The 25801-nt window shown below is 39.1% G+C and overlaps 3 protein-coding genes, 1 long non-coding RNA gene and 4 other non-coding genes across 8 annotated transcripts in view; 2 read left to right on the plus strand and 6 right to left on the minus strand.

Moving 5' to 3' along the window:
- LOC137071931 (uncharacterized) overlaps positions 1 to 4821 on the plus strand; it is a 65643-nt gene extending 60822 nt beyond the window's left edge. Inside the window, exon 4 of the long non-coding RNA XR_010904552.1 lies at positions 4685 to 4821. This is a non-coding gene — a long non-coding RNA (uncharacterized lncRNA). The remainder of the gene's footprint in view (positions 1 to 4684) is intronic.
- Positions 3711 to 9012, minus strand: ccn1l1 (cellular communication network factor 1, like 1). The gene is made up of 5 exons (XM_067440144.1): positions 8452 to 9012; positions 7585 to 7798; positions 5127 to 5474; positions 4706 to 4908; positions 3711 to 4125 (listed from the first exon to the last, which is right to left on the minus strand). The coding sequence occupies exons 1-5, from the start codon at positions 8557 to 8559 to the stop codon at positions 3814 to 3816; spliced, it is 1185 nt and encodes a 394-aa protein (XP_067296245.1). The 5' UTR covers positions 8560 to 9012; the 3' UTR covers positions 3711 to 3813.
- An 11559-nt stretch (positions 9013 to 20571) lies between these two features.
- On the plus strand, positions 20572 to 22658 carry pole3 (polymerase (DNA directed), epsilon 3 (p17 subunit)). Its single transcript, XM_067438681.1, has 5 exons — positions 20572 to 20706; positions 20902 to 20981; positions 21141 to 21226; positions 21313 to 21431; positions 21546 to 22658. Exons 2-5 carry the CDS (start codon positions 20916 to 20918, stop codon positions 21707 to 21709), a joined length of 435 nt encoding a protein of 144 aa, XP_067294782.1. The 5' UTR covers positions 20572 to 20706; positions 20902 to 20915; the 3' UTR covers positions 21710 to 22658.
- Positions 22502 to 22628, minus strand: LOC137072194 (small nucleolar RNA SNORA65). The gene has a single exon (XR_010904643.1). It is a non-coding gene; the product is annotated as a small nucleolar RNA SNORA65 (small nucleolar RNA).
- Positions 22659 to 22782: 124 nt separating the features above from the next.
- rpl12 (ribosomal protein L12) lies at positions 22783 to 25792 on the minus strand. Its single transcript, XM_067438680.1, has 7 exons — positions 25633 to 25792; positions 24474 to 24547; positions 24117 to 24215; positions 23949 to 24030; positions 23301 to 23387; positions 22918 to 23030; positions 22783 to 22827 (listed from the first exon to the last, which is right to left on the minus strand). The coding sequence occupies exons 1-7, from the start codon at positions 25667 to 25669 to the stop codon at positions 22822 to 22824; spliced, it is 498 nt and encodes a 165-aa protein (XP_067294781.1). The 5' UTR covers positions 25670 to 25792; the 3' UTR covers positions 22783 to 22821.
- LOC137072197 (small nucleolar RNA SNORA65) lies at positions 23105 to 23231 on the minus strand. Its single transcript, XR_010904645.1, has one exon. It is a non-coding gene; the product is annotated as a small nucleolar RNA SNORA65 (small nucleolar RNA).
- LOC137072198 (small nucleolar RNA SNORA65) lies at positions 23736 to 23862 on the minus strand. The gene has a single exon (XR_010904646.1). It is a non-coding gene; the product is annotated as a small nucleolar RNA SNORA65 (small nucleolar RNA).
- On the minus strand, positions 24286 to 24413 carry LOC137072196 (small nucleolar RNA SNORA65). Its single transcript, XR_010904644.1, has one exon. It is a non-coding gene; the product is annotated as a small nucleolar RNA SNORA65 (small nucleolar RNA).
- Positions 25793 to 25801: the final 9 nt, after the last annotated feature.

A 25801-nucleotide genomic window follows, 5' to 3' on the forward strand; every position in this document is an offset into this window, starting at 1 on the left:
TCCAGTATTGGGACATGCCTGTCTGTGAACACTGTTAAGAGTGTGTTCTTACCATCCCAACAGACCGCCTTTTTAGGTGTCTGTCTGGATTCCTTGTCATGCAGGGCTGTCTGGACCCTGCCTGGATTTCCAGTATCAGGACATGTCTGGCCCGCTTCAAGCCCGGCCATCATGTTTCTGTAGGGACATGCCGCAGGCTGTTAGGCCTCATGGCTGCAGCCTCCCAGGTCCTTCCTCTGGGGCTGCTCCACATGAGGCCCTTCCATTGGTGGATAAAACATGCAGGGATCCGAGTTACAGGATCCCCCTACCGCCTTCTGAGTGTGTGGCAAAGTTGCTTTCGAGCCCTATCAGTGTGGTGAGACCCTCTTTTTCTTAAAAGAGGTGTTGGCACGGGGGTTGTTTTCCGTCGCCAGATGATCACGACGGACGCCTCCCTCACCGGTTGGGGTGCAGTATTTGTAGGCCGTCCAGCGGCATCTGGACGGAGGAGACTCAAGCCTGGCACTTTAGTTGCCTAGAGCTAAGAGCGATCTCCCTGGGCCTTCGGCCTTTCTTCACCCTCCTCACAGATCACCATGTCATTGTCAGGACAGACAACATGGCAGTGGTGTCTCATGTGAATCGCCAAGGGGGGCTCGGTCGCGCACCCTGGACAGGCATGCGCACCGTCTCCTCCTTTGGGCCCAGGGCAAATTCCAGTCCCTCAGGGCAGTCCATATCCCCGGAGTTCTGAACCTCCCGGCAGACTCCTTTTCGAGGCAGAAACTCAAGTCAGGGGAATGGATGTTAAATCTTCTCACAGTAGCCCAGATCTGGGAGCGGTTCGGCAGAGCGGAAGTAAACCTCTTTGCTAAGAAGGAGTCATCCCAATGCCCGTTTTGGTTCTCTCTAAGTTCTCCTGTGTCGTTGGGAGTGTGCCTTCTGGATGCGTTCGCTCACCCCTGGCCGAGGTTGAAGCTCTATGCATTCCCGCCCATCAAGCTGATTCCGGCGGTTCTGTGCAGAGTGAGAGAGAGCGAGGCCAATCTTCTACGTTTGACGAGTGCTCCCTTTGAGCCATTGGAGTCAGCTCCGGAGCGGGTTCTGACTCTTAAAAGTTGCTCTTTTATTGGCTCTAACTTCTTTAAGTGAGTGGGGGATTTGCAAGCCCTCTCTGTTAGCTAGGCTTGCTTGGGTTTTGCTCCCGGCCTAGTTAGGTCTCTCTAAGACCCAGGCTGGTTTATGTGCCCAAGGTTTTGTCCATATCCTTCCGCTCGCAGGTCACCATCCTCCAATCTTTCCACCCTCCGCCTTTTGCGTCCTCGGAGGATGAGAGGTTACATTTGCTTTGCCCAGTTAGGGCATTGAAGCTGTATGTTGATCGTTCGGGTGGTTGGAGGAAGTCTAACCAGTTGCTGGTGTGTTTCGGAGCTGGCCGCCATTGGCTTGCCACATCGAAGCAGAGCATTTTACATTGGGTGACTGTAGTAGTTTGTGTAAAGGAAGGAAGAGGACACAGGGGTCGACTGGACTGCTGACAGATTTATTTATACTCAAAAACTCAAATTATCCCCACACAACAATGTGGGACTCTTATTATGAAGAACTCGTTGTAAACACTTCCGGGTTACTGGCTTCCGGTTTTCTCTCGCGCTTCTCTCGTGTCCGCAGTCCGTTTCTCTCGTCAGCAGTCCGTCTCTCTCTCGTCAGCAGTCCGTCTCTCTCTCGTCAGCTTCCGACTCTCCTGGCATTTTATACTCTCTCCGCGCCAATTACTGAAACGAGAAGCAGATGTTGGTAGTTTGTGTCCAACCCACTCACTTACCGTTCTTCTCCTGACTCTCTCTCCCGCTGCAGACCTTGCTAAACCACGCCCCCCTTGACATAGTGACAAAGGCTATCTCTTTAGCTTATGAGGTGCGCAGAGTTCCTTCACCTCCTCGATTAGAGCACACTCTTCAAAAGGTGTGGCCTCTTCTTGGGCACTCTCCAAGGGGGCGCTCTGGGGGCAGGATGGTCATCACCGCACTCTTTTGTTAAATTTTATAGTTTAGATCTTGACATGGCTCCGGGTTTGCATTTTTTGCATTTTGCAAGTTCAGGTTTACCTGACGTTCATGTCAGATGCAGCAGCGCTTTAGCTTGGCATGTGTGGTTTACCGTTTCCCATATGCGTCATTACGCAGCGTCGAAGTGAACCTATGAAAGAGAACGTCTCAGGTTACTCACGTAACCTATGTTCTCTGAATAGGGAACGAGACGCTGCGCACGCTGCCAAGCTCCCCGCACTGCCGACAAGCCGTTTTGCTTGGCAGAGAAATCTGGGGAGTAGATGGCGCTCACGCCACTATAGCTCAAAGGTGATGAGCTAGAGGGGCGGCGCTACGCCATCAGCCAATGAATTGCTTTAATAGATTGTATCATAAGTTGTGGTTGTGTCACACAACACTCGATCAAAACATATGCTGACTAATCACAAAAGTCACAAAAGCTCAGTTTGTGTGTGTGTGTGTTTCAAATGTTCTGTAAGAACTGTGAGATTGTATTCTCAACACATTTAGACATTTCCTGTTCACTCGTCATGGAAGTGCTGAAAGTCTCAGCTGTCTGTGAGAGAGAGAGCGAGAGAGAGAGAGAGAGAGAGAGAGAGAGAGAGAGAGAGAGAGAGAGAGAGAGAGAGAGAGAGAGAGAGCGAGAGAGAGAGAGAGAGAGAGAGAGTAAAGCAGATTAAAGCAACCCCAAACGTCTCGTAGAAATATTGATCTGGCTGGTGCATAATATTGTGCATTCTAATGAACAAAAACAGATATTTCCTGTGATTAAATAGCAAGTAAATATGGCATTAAAGTAGCATTATCATTATTGCAATATGATTGCCCAGTGTGTGCTCTATTCTATTCTATTCTATTCTATTCTATTCTATTCTATTCTATTCTATTCTATTCTATTCTATTCTATTCTATTCTATTCTATTCTATTCAATGTTTTCCATACACAAAACCAATACATAAACTGTAATACATTTTATTTTACAACATGAAACTACTAAAATATGCATACAATTTGTTATTTGCCATTCACCTCAAAAAATTGAAGTTTGAATATGACACTTCAGAACTGAAGTCTGTTAAATATTATAAAATAAAAACAAACATATCAGATATGTACAGTGGGACTGGAACTTATTTACACTATATACAGTAAAAAAGGGTATGAATACAGAATTATAGTAAACAAAAAAAATTGTATGTGTAAAAAAAAAAATGTCTGTGTGGGGACAAAATGTCCATGATGTCCAGGTACATTATGGGGACAAAATGTCCATGATGTCCAGATACATTATGGGGACAAAATGTCCCTACAAAGATGGCAATATCACCAAAAATTTAAAAATTGGAAACCAGATTTTAAAGCAAACTTAGTGATGTGTTTTGAAAATGTAAAAATGGTAAGGTTAGATAATAGGATATAAAGTTTCTACAGTATAAAAATCATCAGGCCTGTCTATGGAACGTGTGTGTGTGTGTGTGGGGGGGGGGGGGGGGGGGCATGTGCATGTGTGTGCATAGTAGCTTTACAGTAATAATTTACCTCTTACTTACATATAATGACCAAATATCCTCTGTATCACTTCAACATACCTAATAAAACTGCAATCTTATGTATAAGTTATATACATATTATTGATATAATATAAATATTATTGATATAATGGGAATATTGTTTAATTGTTGTATGGTAAGCTAAATGTTTCCACAGAAAATTTCATACAGTAGATCCATAGAAATGTGAGAAAATGCTTTCGAATAGGCCTATGTTCTAGAGTTAATGTCAGTGTGTGTATGTGTGAATATCGTTCGGAAGAACGAGGGACTCCGCTTGTGATGACAGGCCTTGTCTGGCGTTTCTTTGACTGCAGCTGCAGCGTTGTATCCACATGACGTTGCGAGTAAAGTCGTCTCGTTCTGGCTCAGGACAGTGAAAATGTAGACGAACCGTACGCGTCACAGAGGGAACACAGAAGCGACCATCAGAGCAGGATCCACATGAACGTGGACGGTAGCGGCGAGCAGTGAAGCATCCTGCAAATACTATCTGCATAGGTTTCTGTGGTCGTGTGGTCCTCTGACACTTCTTTCCTTTCTAAGTAAAGAAAGAGAGAGAAAATATTTAGATATGGCTGTAATGTAAATCTACTTCAATAACAGAGCAGAAGTCATTGACCAGAAATTGACCAGAAAAACCCGATTATTATCAGAAGTACACTCTTAAAAATAAAGGATCTGAAATGGTTATTTGGCAGGGTGTATGGTTCCATGAAGAACCTTGAATATCCAAAAGAACCTTTCCATTGCACAAAAGGTTCTTTACTGTATAAAATGGTTTGAAAAAAAAAATATTTAAAGAACCTTTCACAAAACGGTTCTTTGGGGAACCACAAATGTTTTTTCTATGGCATCGCTGTGAACCCCCATTTTTGGTTCTTCCTAGCGACTTTTTTTTTAAGGGTGTACTAGTAAAATGTAAATAATATGAGATTATTAAAAATTGTTCAATATATTATATGTGGGCATTTATATTTATATATGACAAATTAAAATACTTATATTGTTTAAACTGTGTATTCTTTTTGGTAGTTCTAGATCTGACTGATTTTTATACTTTGTTTATATATTATGATATTGTGTATGTTATTTTTCAGATTCGACTAGCCACCATTTACCTTCTGTGACGGTGTAAGGTTGGCGTTACAATCTCGTATCTGACAGAGCCTAGTTTCACTGATGAGCCGACATTCAGGATTACTATTGGTTACACGGCTGGACACGCCCATTCCACAGGTGGCTGAGCACGGGGACCAATCAGTGACCTGCAGTAAGCAGGTGGATGGAAGGATGGCGAGGGACTTAGAGGATGAAATCCACTCTAAAAGAAAAAGCAATATAAATAATAGGTAAAATAATAGACTGAGCGTGTAATTCCTAGTCTATGAGCAACATATAAAACAATAAAAAATGTTTAGAATGTATTTATTTTTATGTGAGTTAACGTTGAGAAACACTGCAGTTTGGCATACATTTAAACAGAAATGTCCTGTTTATGTCATTTGTTTCTTTATCATTTTATTGGTGTTATTTATCTACCTTGATAAGGTGCTCCTGCGCTGCTGTCCCAAGAAGTAGATGGAGCTACAAGTAACTCGTTGCCTGTCAGGTAAGTGTGCTTTTGTGGATGTGTGTCAGGCAACGGATCTACTTCAGCAATGCGGTTGTCATCATCACACACCCACTCCTGGCAGCAGCGCCCAGGGAGTTTGGTGAGACGGCGGCGGGAACAGGGCCAAACAGGTAGAGAAATGCGGTGTGGGCACAGTGGGATGCAGCCGACTACTCCATCAACGCACGTGCACTGATGCTCGCAAGTTGGCTGAAAGTCCTCGCCATGCTGATAGACCCGACCATCCAGCTCACATGGGCGACCTTGAGCCTCAGCTAGATGGTCCGAATTAACAATAATATTGCTTGATTAGCATGACAATGATTAGTGCCATATCCATCATTAATACATTTTTTATTATTATTATTATACAATTATGGGTTAATAAACCGGTTGAAAAATAATCTTAAACCAGACTAAATGGTATGCTGGTTTTTCTAACTTGATCTGGTGTTAGAGTAGCCTAGCCTAGAAAACCCAGACAACTTCGGGCAAATTTAGATTTTTTACTACTATGAATGGTCTGGTTTTAAACAGGCTAGTGTTAGAGGGGTTTTGGGGTACTTTTAAGCTTTGCCAGGCTAGGAGACCAATTTAATCCAGCTAAGACCAATAAATCAGTTAAATGTTGTTAAACTGTTGATGCAGTGTAAACATAATAATAGTCTGTCACAGGCTAGAATAAATTGATGAATAAAGTTGTTAATTCCTTTAATATATATATATATATATATATATATATATATATATATATATATATATATATATATATATATATATATATATATATATATAGGCTTTTTTATCCAAAATGTAAAATATTAAATCTAAATATTAGATATTACTATACTGTAAAATAAGACACAAACATTTCACACAAAGTCATTAAGTGATATTTTAGTAAAGTTATTCTATTACACTGTTTATTCATATATTCAATAAGCTTTTATTATTATAGTTTCATTTTAATTTTAGTTTAACTACTTAAACTCCAAGACCATTTTTTGGGATTTCCGCCTGGATTTGGTCTACCCAAATTGAAAGCCTCCCATACACACATACACTAAGTTCAAACATTTGGTGTAATTTTACAGGAAACCCTTTAAAGTTACACGAAACACTGCTAAAGGTGATAAACATGTAAGTATATGTTGTCTAAGCTGTAAAAAAATCCCCCCAAAAGTAGGCACTTTTTGATTTTCTTTTTTATAAATATATTTTTGAAAGTGTGTAACTCAGAGCCCCTGTGTGCTCTAGGAACCTGCAGACAGTTTGGGCTGTTTCCACTAAACTAGGAAAAAAGAAGTTTGTCTGTGTTATGTTGTATGCAAGATTTATTCAAACGGGTCTGACCCCCCTTTTCCCCCCCTCTCCTAACTCTGCTACCCCCATCCACTACCATATACAGTGATATAAATGCAATATCCCTTACGAAACAAAAATATATTGCAATATATTTGAAAATATCATGCAATATATTCACATATATGGGATTTAATATTTATATTTTCCAATATATTGCAATATATTGAAAGCGGCAATCATTTGTATATTTTGCAATATATTGCATGAATATATAATATATTTTAAAATACCATCAATATGTTATTCCATATATTAAAATATAGTTCAAGAAAATATATTGGTAAATATATTTTCCTTTCGTAAGGGATTCCAGTGTCATTCAATTAATTATATATGCTGGAAACATCCCAAACTGTCTGCAGGGTCCTAGAGTACACAGGGCCTGAGTTACACACTTTCAAAAATTAATTTATATTTAAAAAATGTGTGTGTGTGTGTGGGGGGGGGGGGGGGGGGGGCATGGGGTATAACAGCTTAGACAACATATACTTACATGTTTATCACCTTTAGCAGTGTTTTATGTAACTTCAAAGGGTTTCCTGTAAAATGACACCAACATTTTGAACCTAGACCCCTGTATGTGTGTATGGAAGGCTTTTTAATTTCGGTAAGCCAAATCCAGGTGTAAATGGTACAAAAGAAATTTAGTGTAATTACATGACTAAGTGTAAAACAAATGCCAAAGTGATGCCTATCTCCAGAAAATAGAGACTCTATGCTTTCAAATGGTACCACATATGACATCATAGCTCCTCCACAGACATTTAAAATGGAAAGTATATCCATGACGATGTCATTCCCGGAGTGGAATGTGGTTAAGTTTTGGTCATTTAGTGTTTGTTTATATTTGCTTTAAATAAATTTTATTTCTGTTTTATTTTTAGAAAGCTTGAAAAAAAAATTACGTTAATGCTAACTGTTCACTTCTTTTCACAATATTTTTTTCAAATAGTTCAAATAATTTTTAATAGTTTTAGTTACGAGTAACAACACTGTCTAAGATTTCCTTATTCTTCTTACCTCTACACAAGCCTTTGTCAGGGTCTCCTTCGGCCCCTAGGTGGCAGCGCAGTCCTTTGATGTGGTCGCAGGGCTCAGTGGGGCTGCAGTCTTGGTTAAACTGCCTGGCACAGACCCGACAGCACCCACATGGGTCAAGAACCGAACTGATACCAGCAGGACACGAGGGGGGCGATGAAGGACAGGAGCATTTCAGTGGACAGCCACCATGCACCTGAGAATGCACAGAAAGAAAGAAGAAAGGACTGATGTCATAAACTATATCTTATATGAGATGTTTTCCTCTCTTCCATTCTATAAATCAAGAGATAATAAGTTGCTTTCACTTAAGAATTTAAGAAAGAGTTTAAAATGCCATAGTTATGCAATAAAGCAGATGATTTATTGCAGTACCCCGTTTAGCCACTACAAAGTCATTATAAATTCATGCTGCCTCTATATTAGACCACATACAAGAATAGTACTGAGCCAAAACCTGACACAAATCAGGCGAAAAAGTGGATTCTGTGCCCGGTAATCGCTATACTAAAATGTTTAAGGAATAACACTTATATTTGAAAACTGACATTGTGATTAAGCCATTTTTATAATGGCTTAATATTTAATACTAGTACATATTACAACATTAAGTGCAAATTAATACAGGATTAAATTATTGATCATATCTAACATTTATATAGTTTTCTATGGTTTATGGAAGATTACACTTTCTTAAGTGTCACTTTCAAAGTAACATTTTTTAGGGTACTCTTAATAGTGAAAGTCATTTGCAATGTATTGCCATTAAAGGCAACCTGGATGTAAGATAATGAGCATACAATAGTACACTATCAGGTTGAAACCATCAAACAGAGCACAAAAACTTACCCCCACAGCGGCCCATGACAGCAGCACCAGTGTGAAAAAATGTCCTTGCCTAAGTATGCTCCTTAGAGGTGACATAGTTTTATCCAAGATGTTTGCGTTCCTCTGCATCTGTCAGTTCAAAAATAATTTGGTTGGTTGGCAATCTGCACTTGCCCCTTAAATTCTGTTTAAGAATTGCTAAATGTATAAAACTGTAAAGCTCTGCTCCACTCGATTCCCTTAGTGAGACGGCCACTTTTATAGACAGCATGTGCACAGCCCCCTCTGACATCACACACACATAGATCTGACAGGCCAATTTACACACACACACACACACACGCACACACACACACACACACACACACACACACACACACACACACACACACACACACACACACACACACACACACACATACACACATACACACATACACACACACACACGTAGTGTTTCCATGTTTTATGGGGACTTATATCTCCATAGTTGTAATGGTTTTTATACTGTACTAAACATATTTTCTATCCCCCTACACTGCCCCTGCCCCTAAACCTACCCATCACAGGAAGCATTATTAATTTTACCAGCCCACACACACACACAATATTAATTTTAAAAACGTTTGGTGCATATTGCCTTTTATTGTGAATTAGTGATTTACTTCTATGACAATCTTCTTTTACCATATCTTACTTTAGAAAACAAAAACTGCATTCTTAGAAGGAAAGGTTCTATATGGAGAAACTGCTAATATATATATATATATATATATATATATATATATATATATATATATATATATATATATATATATATATATATATATATATATATATATATATTGAAAGGTGTTCGTGTCTGATTTCAGGAATTAGTCTGGGCTGTTATGAAATACAAGAAAGGTAGTCTAGCACATTTTGGTCAGAGGAGAGTCCAGTGACACACACACACACACACACACACACACACACACACACACACTGCAATCCCTCTCACCTCCCCTGAAAACAGCACAGACAGTATGTCAGACGGCACTTGCTCTCACTGCAGTGGCGGCGAGACATCACACACACATGGCACATAGCTGCGGGCCCGCTCAGTGACGTACTACATCCACTCACAAAATCTGAGCAAGACAGGAAAATCATCTGTATGAAAGAGTAGGCGGTGTGGAAATATCACTGCGTGAAGCTTTTCATTCATTTCTTTGAGGAGAAGAGAGCAGCTGGAATGACATTCCCCTGATGATGCACTGATGTGACGGCTACAGGGTCAGAGGTGAAGTCTGATGGAGATTAGTCACTGCATATGCAGCAAATGGATGTAATGCCTGACAATAGAGTCATAACACATGAATCGAACACTGAAAGGCACTGAACAGGTGAAGTTAGGTCACATAATGTAAGGACATATTTGTGGTACCATGACGTGAACACTTTAACTTTATAAAACCATTTAAGGAATTTGAAATGTAATATTGGTCACACCCAAGCTTTTGATTACTGGGGGCTTTTGAGATTTCCTATAATAACATAGGCCTAATTAGTTATGTGGTAATACATAAATCCGTGGCACTTGCTCTTCTCTTAAAGGCATAGTTCACTCAAAGATAATAATAAAAAATCTGTCATCATTTACTCACCCTCATGTCCTGTAATTTGTAGGAATGTTTTGAAACACAAGAAACACAATAGAAGATATTATCAAATTTCTTTTAGTTTTTTTAAGTTGTTTTGGACCCTATTGACTTTTACTGTATGAACAAGAACAGTTGAAACACTCAAAATATATTCTTTTGTATTCCTCAGAGGAAAGAATGTCATAAAAGTTAGGAATATTGTGAAGATGAGTCAATTATGATTTTAAGGTGAACTCTCCATTTGATATTAGCTATTTTGTGGTGGAAATTACATTTTAAACGTTCCCTTCATTGTCTTGTTCCCTGGTCCAATGCAAGTCTAGAATAAAGTGCTTACCCCAAAATATCATGATATTAAATAAATTCACATATAAACATACAGTTAATTTCACAAATAAATGTTTCTATGAATAACCTTTAACATCAATGGAACCTTTCCGTTGCACAAAAGGTTTTTAATGGATGAAAAGGGTTCTTTAGATTATTAAAATGTTTTTCACATATACCCTACGCGCACACGTTCAGTTTTTGGGATTGACAACCGCTGCACCGCATTTACTAGGCCTACTTAAAAAGGTGTGTGCGTCTCGAAATGTCCTTTTCAAACAGGAGCAACGACTCAAGCCTGTAGTGATAGTGAATTCTCTTACCAGGCAGTAACCATAGCGATCACAGTAATATCAAAGATGGCGACGTTCATAAGTCTTATCACTTTAACGCGACAAGAATCCAATTGAGCCGCGAGTTCATTCGTCAAGTCGTTGTAAGTAGCCGAAAGCAAAACCACACACAAAACCACCTAACAAAAAACCCTTTTGATGATATCACTCAGTCTGCACTTGAGCTTTTGATCAGATTTTCTTATCAGATGTTTCATGTAATTATGCAAACCGGCATCACGGTTAAGGTTAACGGTTAAGATTAGGAGCAAAAACTGTGAAACTAAACGCTCTTGTCTATTTTAAATGGAGTTGTTCAATATGTCCCATCTTGTCTTCCTATTTCAGTGGAAAATAGGCTACATCAACACATGTATGAATAGAAAATGGTTCACTGAAATATTCGTTGGGGAACAAAAAAGGGTTATTTTGTCATCACTACAAAAACAAACAAAACATGCCTTTCTGCAATTAATTGGATTGTCAGCATAATACTTCCGACTAACAAATGAGTCCTCAATTACATGATACATTCCCAACTGGGAACTAGAAATATAACACACACATATCAGATCTTGGGTTTTTGACATTCTGAGATTACCTTATTTCACGCTACACACTTGACTACTTGTCACACAAAACAGATGGCCACCCTGAATGCTAAAAGAAGGGGAAAATACATTTCTGTATGTTGATCTTCTGCCAATGTCTGGAACATCTGCATTGCTTTGCCATGGAAGCAAGTCAAGTGAGGGATTTGCAAGAGAAGCATGTCAAAACTGCACAGTGGAAAATCAATGTGTATTTATTATAAAAGGCATATTTATAAAAGTTTTTTTTAAAATAGAAGTAAAAAGATAGTTCAATAGAGATTGAACTAACTAAACTAATACCATGGTAACACTTTGAGTTGCCACACATAGTCTGCAAAGCAATGGAAAGTTCATCTGCTGAAACCAAAACAATCTCAAAACAGTATGAATCACATATCATTGGGGAAAAAATCCAACTAAAGACAAGATTTTATACCCAAACAACACTGAAATAAATCCCTTTAAAAAAAGAGATCTCAAGAAATGTCCAGATCACATTTTACCCAAAACGAAAACATAAAATACTGACATTTTGAAGGAAGAAAACATAATTCTCTCCTAGGAACCGTAGATAAAAACAATTGTATTGTGGCATATTTGGCAAATTACATTTTACTCTCAATACTATAATGCATTTGGCATTGTTTTAATCATTTTTTATTGAGGATTCTTATCATACACTCATATAAAATTACTGCAAAAATTCTGTAAATAATTGGTTTAATGTCTTAATAATGAAAATCAATTCAGTACAATCTTTTTTATGTTACAGCAAGACTAATTGCCATTACACATGAGAACTGGGGAGTAAAACGAACCGAGGTAAAATATTGATGTTACAATGCAAAAAATCTTAAGGGTCCTTAGTAAACTATTTTTGTTTTAAAGGCCTAATGAATGCATCATTTCCAATAAAACAGGAAGACAGCGCTGGGAAAATTGAACAGCTCCTCCCCTTTTTAAAACTAACCAATTGAGTTTAGTTTATATCACAGCTCAGCCAAAGCTGTTGAGCTTGGTAAAGCCACAGTTTCCTGTGCTATGGGTGCATTCCACTTCGGTTTTAGACATACACTCGGAAACTTCCCTAAGAGCTTCACCTTGCGGGAATCCCCACCACCTTTTGAAGTGCGTTCCACATGAAGTGAGGGAGGTTTATGCGGATATGCCCCCTCATCTCCTCCGTTTTGATAGAAGGAGCGAGTCTACTCTGATGTAAATTTCAAGCAGCTCTATTTCCCACAATTCAACTTCATTGTGACGTCACACAACCAATCACATTTTACTGTAGTGTGCGATAATTATTTTGATTAGTAATAGTTATTATTAATTATATTGAGATATAATCGCATAATACTTGTAGCTACCTTATGATCACATTCAAAGTTTATACTACTGATCTTTTTATGATATTTATTTGCGGAATTTATTTTTTCTCCAACATCTCGTATACCTTTAGGATTTGCATAAAACAAATTCTCATATACCTACAAAATTTGCATAAAACAAATTATTAAGTAAAAAAAAGTGTTTAAATAATAAATCTACTTCATAGTGAATTCCAAGTAGTGGGCACTTGTGCAGTGTAAGTAATGACGCACATCCGAGTCAACGAGACGGAAGAAATTTAGCAAGTAAAGGGAATAAAATTTGGAGTGGAACACAGCCTGTATCTCTGGATCTGGACTGGAGCAGACTGGATGTGACTGGATCGTGGGACACTAAAGTGAAACCGGACTTAATTTGCCCCAGTCAAAAGCATATTTACACTGACTGAATGGTTCCCTACTCCCTATATATTGCACTATGTGCCATTCATCATGTAGAAAATAGTAAATGTGTGAACAAGTGACTGATTTTTACACAGCTTCAGTGTCTTATAATGTATGGGCGGGATGCTTTAGATTTTAGAGGCAGCATTTGATTGGACAAATTTGATTGGAGCAAAAAAAATTAAGGAGCTGAAGTGCAGAGTGATGTCATCGTTGGTGTAATCATATCATACGGTGGATGTGAGAGACTGTAAGTTGTGAATGCTTATATCTTCTAAATGTGAATTGTAATTATTTTGGAGCACACTAAATTATAGAACAGTAAGGCTAACATATTGATACTAAAGCCAAAAAACTTAAAACAAATATAAAAATGTGACCTTGATACCCATAGTGAGATTGTTAATGTATGTATGGAATTTCTATTTAGTTGCAGCTGGTAAGTGTGTGAGAGAGAAACTGCTGGGAACCGGACTGTATTTGTGGCCCTAATGTTGTTTAGCTTTTTCTGTTTAATTCCGCATCGTTTTTTAAAAGCTACGTTCCTGGAAATAATTCCCTACACACACGAGATGGAAAAAACGAAACCACAAATGCCAATATTAACTCCCCAAATATGTATCTTTCTCCTCTATACATCCGTTTTTCAACACAAACTTGCCTTGTATCAATAACACCTCTTTTATGATATTGTTCAGAGGGCAGCTGAAATATGCCAGTTTCAGGCCAACATAATCAAACAGACATTTCACCCCTTGATGAGTAGAGGAAAAAAAAAGAAAGGGTTCAAAATACTGGCATGAAATACCAGGCATAGTGAGAAACACTGCTAGCAGATACCAAGGATACCTCAGGGTTATTCATGGGACGGTTTGCAGGATTTGACGATTCTCTTAAGAATGCACAGCGCTCATAAATCACACGCGGGAAATCGTAGTGCGGTGGATATAAATAATTTTTGCAGTTGAGATTTTGCAAGGGTTACAGTAGCTATGTTAGGTCTAGAACGAGTAGACTCAACAGGAACTCAAACAACCCTTTGTGTTTGCGTACGTGTATGTGTTTGTGTGTGCACATTCTTGTCTATATTTTTGGAGATTCCTTCAGTTTCCACTTGAAGCACTCAGGGAGTGAAGGTCAGTTTATCGGGGGTTTGTATGTCTGAGCATATGCACATGAGAGTCAGTGTGTACTGTATGTGTGGTAACCTGCTTGTGATGGCTAGAGAAGTTCAGGTTCCATCTGACCCTACACTGGCTGGTCTGTATTCACTGCCGGGCGCTCTCTGACAGGCTCATGCATCATCACAGAGCCGCCTCTGTTTGTTTGCCTCTGATGAGCCCTGTGCCCAATGTGTACAGAGCATCCCCACTTTTTCCACTGCCAGTGCTGTGCAAAAAGACATTTCTCAAATGACGTCTGTTCAGAATGCTTCATTTCATTTCAAAACTGCCACATTGATCACAACAGTTTTGAGCCAAGGTACATTTCTGGAGTCAAGCTGCCTTGAGTAGTCCATGAAAGCATAAGGGATTAGTTAAATAAGCACTGATGACTAAATAAGTTGGATAAAATGCAGTTAGTTGTTCATTATCGCAAAATATTACAGTAATATGAGTACTGAAGTCCTCTGAGGTCATTTTCACTGAGATACAAGAGGATAGACGTTATATTTGTATGAAACATAAGATCACAAGGCGGTGATGTGATACGAGAGACTCCTTCATCACTGCTGGTCCCACCCAACTCCAAGTCTCCTTTGTCACCGCCGGTCTTGCCCAGCTCCCTCATCTCCACCTTGGACCACCGACTCCGGACTCCACCTCTGCCATCCGACCCTTTGGCTCCTTGGTTGTACACTCCCTCGGCTCCACCGTGGTCTGTCATCCCTCAGGCTTCACTGGGCTCCCTCGTCCCATCATCTACGCCTTAGTGAGGTGTCACCCGGATTGCACCACGGACTTCTGGCTATCCCTTGTCGCTTACCCCTTTGGCTCCACCGGGCTCCTCCTCCCCTCCGGTTCCACTGCTTTCCTCACTCCCGGTCTCGGTCTGCCAAGCCCACATCTCCACCTCGGACCCTGCTGTCCCACCTTGGCCCTCCAGTCCAGCAGTGTCACCTGGGGGTTTTGTCTCCACGGGTTTGCCTGGGTCTCCACCTCTCCTGTCTCCAACCTTGTTGATGGGTTTCTGGCTGCACCCTTGTTCCTCCCTCCATTGGTTATGCCATTGGCCTTTATCCTAATGATTCAGCTTGGGGTCATTCTCTGGCTCCACCAACTGTTAGACTCTGTGTTAGGGTGCGTGCGTAAGACGTGCCTTCTGGGAGGGGGGATTTATGTAAGAGTTATGTTCAGTTTAGCTGTCGTTTTGTTCTTGTGCTTCTGTTTCTTCTATTCCCTTTCAGTGTAGTCCCTGATTATTCACTAGCTATTTGCATTACTGATTAGTTTCACCTGTGTCTTGTCTAGTTTCCTTTGTTTGCCCTGTGTATTTAGGGCCTTTTATTTCAGTTATTCCTCGTCAGTTCTCTTTTGTTCATGTGTGGTAAGTGATCTCCTAATTTCTTTAAAGTGTTTATTTAAATTAATACTGTTTTTGTTTTTCTGCTCCTGAGCCTTCTTTGGGCACGCACAGCCTTACAGCGGATGATGGATGATGTTGAAAATTTAGAACAAATCAGACTGCTGATTGACGTGACTAACCAATCAGAAAGTATTTCAGAAAGCTTTGTAATACCAGAAAAAAATGAGTGCATATGTTTGAAAGCTTTCATGTGAAGAGATATTTGTTGTGTATTTTTCTTGCATAACTTCTGATGCGTGTCAGCTGGATTGAATATATTTTAGTTTACAGCATGGAGCTTCTTGTCCCTTGGATTGCAGCATGTGGCCCCTTAACCTCCTAAATAGGTCATAAGTTCAAACAGGTGAAGGTGGTGTTCTCCACAGGTGTGTTTCAATGAGGTTCATTCAGACATTCACTTCTCATCACTCACGTGAGTCTGTTATTCATTCAGTTTGAGTTCCTTCACTCTTTCAAAACCGAGGTGTTGACAGCTGTAGGGCGAGCAGAACCACCCTCCTCCACTCCTACACTGCCCAAACCTTCAACAACACAACTGTCCTCTGTGAAAGACAAGATCTCCAGGTGTGCAGTAGATATGAGGTGTAACAGATGCATGGGTGAAGATGAGGTCCCTGCTAAAGGGAGGATTAGAGGCGAGGTTTAGGTAACTGTTGATGGCAACTTGCAGGCAATGTTTTGGTTTTGCTCTTGAAAGCTAAAATATGTTGTTATGACAGCACAAAACTCAGACTGCATAAATGTTTTACCTGTGCGAAAAACTGGGTCAATGGAAAAATGTATTAATAGAAAAATTCAAACAGTCCTTATGGGTCCAAACGGTGATCCAGAAATATGCACAAAAAAAAAGATTTGATTATATGCTTATGCTTTTAGGAGTCAGACGTTTTTTATTAGGCCACTGACGAGTGTTGCTCATTTAAGAGTGTACCTTGCATATAAAATAACACAAAGCAATACAAATGGAGGTTATCACAGTTATGGATTACAACTTTAAGGCATACAGTTGTCTATTTTATGCAGTTTACAGTAAAGTTATACAAAAAGTCCAATTTTAATAAAGAAATGTTGTTTCCACTCATGAAAACACTGTTTCCCACAAAACACAGGGTACATAAAAGAATGCAGATTTTTTGTAATATAATCAAAAACACAAATGTTTATGATTTTTTTTTAAAGGCTCCATGGATAGAGTTTTCATTTTGATTGATTACAGGCTCAATGAAAGCAATTGTGGCGGTCAAGAGAAATGTTTTGTACTGTGTTCTTTGTCAAATAAAGAACAGATAAAACTAAACGAAAACAGCATGCTGAGGAAGAAAGCATAATAAAACGCAGGTCCAAACAAACAGTAAGACAAGCATCCAGTTACACAAGCACAAAATGCACAAATCACTTTTAAGGAGTTCAAATGTCCATCGAATCCCTGAAAGTATTGTGAAAGTAAACAGATTTGGCTGGCTGCCCGTAAGGGACATATTTGTAATACTGACTTGATTAACTTGACTTGCACACAGGTATGTGAGCCAATCCGAATGGTGCTATTCAAGGTCAAATTCATTTCCAATTCAACTCTGCGCCCCACCCGTGGGTCCAATATTGCATTCATCATAATTATTTAAAATATGCTGCAGAGCTGAAGTGGTAACAATAAATGCATCTTGTGACATGCCATATATTTCAATCATATATGAAGATTCAAAGTGCAGCGCATTGATGTGTGAAAGTAAATCCTAGACTTGTACAGTGTTGAAACTTTGAAGAAAAATTCAACTCAAACCATGAGCCTTGGATGACCTTTTGAGAGATGTCTGTCCATCTTCAAGCAGAAACAGACAAATGTCCAGACAGTGACGGCAGTATTTATGTGTTCTGGTTGTGGCCTTTCCTGAGAATATCTATTAGAGTGGACTGGTGGATTGGACCTTCCTGTTTCTATTCAAAAAGTCTTGGTTGAACCCTGAGAGGAAACAAACGAGACTCAGACTTCTTATCCTTCCTTAGGAACTCTGACCTGTTGAAGCATGTGACTAGGCGTTATTTTCATAATAAGTTATGGCCTTTGGACATAGTGGAAGGTGATTTTTTTGTAAAGGGGTTTGACGCATGTTCTCATGGTAGCACACTTTTCAAAAAAATTAGTGTGTATAGAAGTAATGAATTGAAATGGTTGGCCTATATTTTAGTACAGCTCAACTATACTTGTCATCAACTTTTATTTTCTTGTTGGAATTTTCCTTACAATTTTGTGGTCTCAAATCCCGACTTATGTCTACATCTGACCACGCTTCACTATTTTTGTCACTGTAATATCACTGTTATAGTCATCTGAATTATGGGACAATGTGTTCCATTGTGGAGTCCAGATTCTAAAATGGATTTAATTTAGTAATTTATATTTACCAATTTTATGAAACTCCTAAAGATATATATATATATATATATATATATTATTTATTTATTTTTTAAACTCCTAAAAGCATTAAATTAAGTCATGATCAACTTGTTAAAAGTAACGGCAACAGTTACACATCACCCTTAAAAACAAAACTTTCCTCTCTGTTCCTAGTGCATTACTCTCACTACACAGTTGAATAGTTGAGAAATGTACTTTACTTTGTAATTTTATGAAGCTAATATGGGGAAATGGATTCAACCCGGCATTATTTCAGTTGATAATCCTAGTCAAATGCTATGGAAATAACATGTAAAAGAAGAATTAAAGAACTACATCAATATTTATATATTAATTTATCTATATATTTATTATAACTATTTATATTGATTATATCTATTGTCTGGTATATCTATAGTATCCATGTTACAGAAATAATTGCAATTTGTAATGATATTTTGTTTAAAAAACTCAACAATGAAGAATGGTTGCTATGGAAGTGACACATGACTTTGCTTAAAAAAATCACCAAAAAAAATAATAAATATTTTTATGGAATATTAGTTTCTGGGAGTATTTATTATAAACGATCTATATGTGCAAATTATTATTAAAAAAATGTTTTCATGTGCCCTCGTAATCTTTCATCAAAATAACTTGTCGTCCCTCTTGCAACAATTTCTCTGATGCGTACTGGTGCAAGGGCGGGACAAACCTGTCACTCACATGAGATCACAGCAAACCACAATGATCCAAAAATCTGATTAAATCCTGATGGACAAAATAAAGGCCTTTAACATGGATATCACAATAGGGAAGAAAAGACTATACTTTAATTAATCGAGAACAAAAGTCATTTAACAAGTATTTTCATGTAGAGTGCATGTAAGACCTGCACTGAAGGATGAGAGATGTAATGCTGCTGCTATAACACCTAGTCAGTATTAGTAGTGACACCTGGTGTTGCTATCATACACTACCACCATGATACCAAAGTTGCTTCCACAAATTGACTCAGACTTAAAGATGTCATTAAAAACTCAAAGTGAGCATCTGAATGACATCATCTTCAAGAGGGTGAATAAAAATTATGAACATATACCAATCTCTATAAAAAGACAACATGGTGTTAAATGTTAATTGTTTTATGAGCTAATATGAATCTAACCTCACTACATTTCATGAGCATCAAAGAAAGAGGGGAAAAACGGTCATGGAAAGTCTTTGCCATTTACCACAATTGAGGTTGACAAAACTGTATGGTAAACAATAAAGTGTGATGATAAAGAGTCCCTCTCATCAGTTCATTTTTATGGGTCTGTGTAAGATTGAATTCACTGTGGAAAAATCCCCATGTAATTTGTTATAAATCCTAAACTAGCCTACTATTTGGGGGGACCACACATGGAGTCGAGATATTTCTGCTTGATATACAAAATTAACCCTTAGGCTACCTTAATTTCATATTCCAATATAAAGCCCCACCATTATGCCTAATAATGTGTAACAGCAGATTTCCATTTTTAAGAAAATAAATATATAGCCTAGATAGTTTTGCTAGTTTAGGGAAAGCAGGAAAATGTGATGCTGGAAAAGATGTTTGAAGTTACATTTGCTTCTGGTCCAGCGAGGCAGTGCATCATCACATTCATTCTCACGCAAGCAATACTTTCAAACACTTGAAACACACGCTATAAATGGAGATGGTTTGAGAAACATTAACACTGTTCCAAACGCGCTTGCAAGACCATGAAATTACTACAATATACATTCCGTGTAAATTGAGTAGTTGCACTGTAGGCCTAATTGCTATAGCTACGTGACCACTCCACATGCTTCAGAGAGTCCCGCTAATACGAAAATAAACACATTATTCATGTAGACTTGTTTTGCGATAAGATGAGGCAGAAATTTGTATTTTATTTTTATTGGGGGGGGGGGGGGTCATTAGTGTACTAGCCTACTTCACACGATCTGAGAGGCAGATAAACAGCTGTCTATTAATTTGCCATCTATAAGCTATAACCAGACAAGCCAACATAAAGTCAAACACTAAAAGAGCAAAATTGTGCGTGTTTGTGTGTTTCGTTTTACTTGGATGGAAATCGTCTGAAACTATGGAAGACACTTCCTCTGCTGTTTTATTTATTTTTAGAAAAGCCATTTTAGAGTCAGTGTGACTATAACTGCGGGTAAGCCGTTTGTGCTTTTTTTTTCTCGCAATGTAGCCTACACCCTGACAGGACTACAAATACCAGGATGTGACCTGTTAACTTACATAAAAAAAAAAAAATACAAAATAAAACAACTTTGAAATTCACATTTAAGATAATCTGTCTGAATTATATTACAGAAACAACGAGAAAAAAAAACGTCGTCACAATCTGCAACCGCACATATAAATCTGAATTATTTTGGGTTAGCCTACAATTTGACGTCATGACTGAACGTCTGTACTGGTTGGTGGGGCAGGCAGAGCGGTGAGAGGTAAAAGGTTAACGCATGGGTTTGGATGATCAAGCGGGCTGGAAAACAGTGAAGCACACTAGCTTTTGTCCAGATTTACCTGCTCCACAGAGAATTTATTTGCAGATAAAAAATCTAATCACACGTCAACGCATATGTAAGGTAACGAAATTTGTTATTCGGCGCGCTTAAATCGAGTGAATCTGGTGACAGTTCACCTCACATAAGTTAGACGGCTAAGCTAACACAAAGTTTTCGCGGGTGTGCAGTTGTTCAGTTTGACATCTGATCACGCATTTTAATCGATACAAATCGGAAAATAAACTGGTTACATTGTCGTGTTGCATTTTATTTAAGTGTATATTAGTGTAATGGCCGAGAGACCAGAGGACCTCAATCTTCCCAATGCTGTCATCACGCGGATTATAAAGGAGGCAGTAAGTCATAGTGTTAAATTATTTAATAGCTTAGAAGCATTTTAAATGATAACCATGTAGGCTATGTGTGTGTGTGAAAAGTAAATTGTCGAAACGCCATTGCAGTCAGCTATATTGTATGTATTCATATGCAGTCAACTTTTCTTCCGTCCTGTTTAGTTGCCAGACGGAGTAAATGTGTCCAAGGAGGCCAGGAGAGCGATATCTCAAGCAGCTAGTGTTTTCGTTCTCTACGCAACATCTTGGTAAGTCATACATTTTGATTTGTTAAGAGAAATTACACTCTTGACAACCTACTCTTATGTTATCTTCACTGTTTTGTTGACACCAGTGCAAACAATTTTGCTATGAAAGCAAAAAGGAAGACACTCAACGCTGGGGATGTGATGTCAGCTATGGAGGAGATGGAGTTTGAGCGATTCTTGCAACCCTTGCGGGAAGCACTTGAAGGTAAATTCTGAATGGACCAAAAGTGTTCAGTTCTATAAAGATGTATGGCTTCATAAAAGCATTGGATATGTTAATGTATGTAACCAGTTTTTGTGACATTTTTTTTCTTTCCAGCATACAAGAAAGGTCAGAAAGGCAAGAAGGAGGCATCTGAGCAAAAACGAAAGGACAAGGAGAAGAAGAACAGCACAGATGAGAATGACAAGAGTAGAGATGAAGAGGAAGAAGAGCACATGGATGATGACAATGAAGGAGAGGAAGAGGATGTGGAGAACTGAGAGTCAGGATTATTTTTGTTTGGTCAGTCCGTCCTGGTTTCTATCAACCGTGGCTATTGATAGTAGTTTCCACATTAATAGTGGGACAGGTGATGTGTGGTCTGGACAAACCTATGGCAGAGAATATGCTTCTCTTTTTGATATTGAAGAACTGGCAACATTCCTTCAGAAAGCTCCTTTGAATCCAGTAAGGTATCTTTCAAGAGAAACAGCACATTCTTCAGTTTTATAAGTTACAACACAGTAGTGTCCATGTTATTGAAGTAAATAAACACTGTTACTGGAGTCCAGAAATGGAAATGTGTTGGATGTTAATGAGTTGGGATAAGAAATAAAAGGGAGCAGCTTGGAGAAAATTAAATTCTTGCAAATGGTGTCAGCTGATGCAACATTTATACCGTGGCAGTTCCCCTCCCCTTAAAAGCAGCTTTTGTTCTAAGGCAGCAACAATAACCCAAGCTTAGATACTTGAGTCTATAACTTGTGGGTATGAGAACATGTGGCTTTTTTTTTGTTGCAATAAATTTACATTTACAACTTTGTCGATTTATATGCCTAATAGCGTCCTGACAAATATTAACTTTAAGCTTGAAATTGTCTGCATCTTCAAAATAGGTCACTGACTAAATTATGAATTTTAACTGAAATGGTTTATTTTGTCTGTGCCTTTCAATAAATAGTTACTGTGGGGATTAATACATTATTCATCCTGTGGCTCTTTTGGAAGTTTGCAAAGGCCCCAGATGAGACCTACTGCTCTACATTTAAGTACACATAGAGACATTCTAGAAAATTTGTTCCAGGCCTTTCGGCACAGAGTTGCCCATAACATTGGGCAGCCCTGCTTCCTAGAGCTGGGTCAATATGAGCCTCCTCTGGACAGTACACAGTCACTTTATAAGACTTGCACAGTGGCGGGAGGCTTGCAATAACCACGAAAGGTCAGAGCACAAAGACAATTCCTATAACAGTGTATTGAGATGTAAATGCTACTTGCTGTTCTTGACCTTTATATTAAAATGCCTGTTAAGACAAATTAAAACAAAAGTACCAGAGATGAGACCAAACAACACTTTGACTTTTCAAACTTTTATTTGTCTTCAACCTTCATTTTACTCCTGCAAAAAAAAAGGAATTTCAGTTAAAATGGGTAACGGGCAAAAAATGTAAATGTTTAATCCAAAGCATAAATGGCATTCAATACTCACAGTTGGGCACTCAATTTTTCCACTGTTGATGTCATCAATGACATCATGAGGAGGGCGACCATCAATGGTGCAACCCACAGACTGAGCTGTGCCGAGAATCTCCTTGATGGTACCTGAGAAGCAGAGGACAAGAACACTTTGTACCATTGTCTTAAAATCAACAGGACTCATCAAATGACTGCTTATAATATGTTCCAGGCCTTTTGGCACAGGGTTAGCCACAGAGTTGAGCAGCCCTGCTTCCTAGAGCTGGGTTATTATCAGCCTCCTCTGGACAGTACACTATCACTTTAACAGACAAGCACAGTGGCGGGAGGCTGATTGATAAACATTGCACTAAAAGAAATACATTAAGTGCATTTACAATTTGCATAAATACAAACCAGAAAGTTCCCTGGCAATAGATCGTGGCCTCATGACACGGGCAACGCTGACGATCTCATCGAAAGTGACACTTCCAGAGTGCTTAACTATAAAAGGAAAGATGCAAACGTCAGAAGACAGAATATGCTAGTCACAAACTAAGTCCAATTCAAAAGCTTGGGGTCGTATGAATTAATACTTTGCGCACAAGTATCTTACACACAAATGCTGTATATATTTGATCAAAAACAGTAATGTAGCGGTAAACAAATTTAAAAATAACTTCCATTTAAAAAATGTTAATTCTGTTATTAAATGTCAAAGCTACATTTTGAGCATCATTACTTTAGTGTTCCCTCTGCAAAATATTTAATTTTCAGGATTCTTAGAATAAAGTTCTTAAGTGGTGTTCTTTTTCAAAATGCAAAACTACCATGACTTCAAGAAACACAAGAACTTGTTCCAGGCCTTTCGGCACAGAGTTGCCCATTACATTGGGCAGCCCTGCTTCCTAGAGCTGGGTCACTATGAGCCTCCTCTGGACAGTGCACAGTCACTTCAACAGACTTGCACAGTGGCGGGAGGCTTGCAATAACCACAAAAGGTCAGAACACACAAAGGCAACAATTCCTACAACAGTGTATTGAGGTGTAGTAAAAGCCACTTACTGTTCTTGACCTTCTTCCTGTCACGGGGAGGTTCTTTTAATGCCTTGATGATGAGGGCAGAGGCTGATGGCACAACCTCAATCTGGAGCAACAACAAAACTGTAAGTGTCTAAAGGCTAGATAACCTCAAGAGCCAGAATACAGGCTGAAAGACTTCCAAGGGCTTACCGCTGCTTGCCTGTTCTGGATGGTCAGCTTCACAGTGATTCGCAGGCCCTTCCAGTCACCGGTGGCCTTTGCAATGTCATCACCCACCTTTTTAGGGGACTGTGGGAAAAGTGAGAATGAAAGATGAGCATACAGCATGGAACAGAGTCAAAGTCATGTGACACAAGAAGTTTGTACCAGGCCTTTCGGCACAGAGTTGCCCATTAAGTTGGGGCTGCCCTGTTTCCTAGAGCTGGGTCACTATGAGCCTCCACTGGATTGTACAAAGACACTTTAATAGACTAGCACAGTGGCGGGAGGCTGCTTTATGATATACAGAGGACAAAAACAACAACCCAAAAATGTGGCAATACTTACAAGACCCAAAGGTCCAATTTTGGGGGCCAGCGAGGAAGTGGCACCAACCTCTCCACCTGTGCATCTCATGTACACTGGGGGGGAGGGGAAAAAAAAGCCTTAGTGTGCTTTAAATAAACGTATACCAATGGAGAACACTGGAATTAATACTCCACCACAAAACATTAACTGTTCATTAGTTCAAAGCTGTGTGAACAATTGAAGTACTCCATTTATAATTGTGCATCATTCAGAGTAGCCGGTCGTTTTAAACACCATGCTAGCTTCAGTGGCTATTTGTCACATTTATGGTAGAACCAAATCAGGTTTCGAAGCCATTTTTGCTAAACTAAAACATTAAATTACTTCAAAAGGACTGACAATGAGAACACGTTTCATTGAGGCACCAGTGTCTGCGAAATAGATTCAGCAATAACCCCCTATAAAACGACCACTTAGTAGAGATTGTGTGGCTTTACTTCAAACTAATCTCTATAGCATTCGTTCTGGCAGGATTCACCATTAAAACCCCACTGTGGTACTCATCTAGTGGTGACCAGAGGCTCCACGCCTGAGGAACCGTCAGATGCTTACATAAGAAAGATTCCTGCCTGTTAGTTTCATCAGGCAACAGAGATGACAAAAGGCGTTAAGGCTCCAGCCTAACTCCGAGTTATGCATTGTCATTTTGCTTTAGCAGAACCACAGGCTATGTAGTTGCAAACTTTCAAAAGGTGTTATCCTTCCATATTTAATGGGAAATACTAGTTTTGATGGTACAGCTTCGTGACGTCCTAACGTACAGCAGCACGTGAACCCAAACCCATCAATCGTAATATCCCGAGAGCTGTCAAAGCACATCACGCGAATGGACTTTTGAAACGTCGCATCAAATGGTTCGAACCCGCGTGCACGGAGTAACTTAGCTACTGCTAAGTTAGCATTCCTAAAGATGCAACGGAAAGAAGGCAATAAAATAAAAATCACTCCCTCGTTCAGTTACACGTTATACACCATATTTAGCCTAAACGCGTTAACTAAATTATATGGATATATTAAGGTTTTGCATTTGTAACCGACTAATTTATTAGTGCCAGCGTGCGAGAAGCCAGCGCGCAGGCATGGCCGCTCCCACACAATCAGAAATCCGTCAAAGGGTTACCGTATCTCACACACATACCGACTTTAATCTCGGTGGGGTCGAATTTAGGAGGCATGGTGTACCAGATGAAGTTGAGCTCAGTTCAATTTGAATTGGTGAGGGTGTCGGATGAACCCGAATTCGGGACGACCGATAACTGTTGCACCTTCACCACCAAAGTGAAAAAGGAAAAGGCCGATGGAGTGTT

The sequence above is a fragment of the Pseudorasbora parva genome, chromosome 3, assembly GCF_024679245.1.
Source record: "Pseudorasbora parva isolate DD20220531a chromosome 3, ASM2467924v1, whole genome shotgun sequence".
NCBI lineage: Eukaryota > Metazoa > Chordata > Actinopteri > Cypriniformes > Gobionidae > Pseudorasbora > Pseudorasbora parva.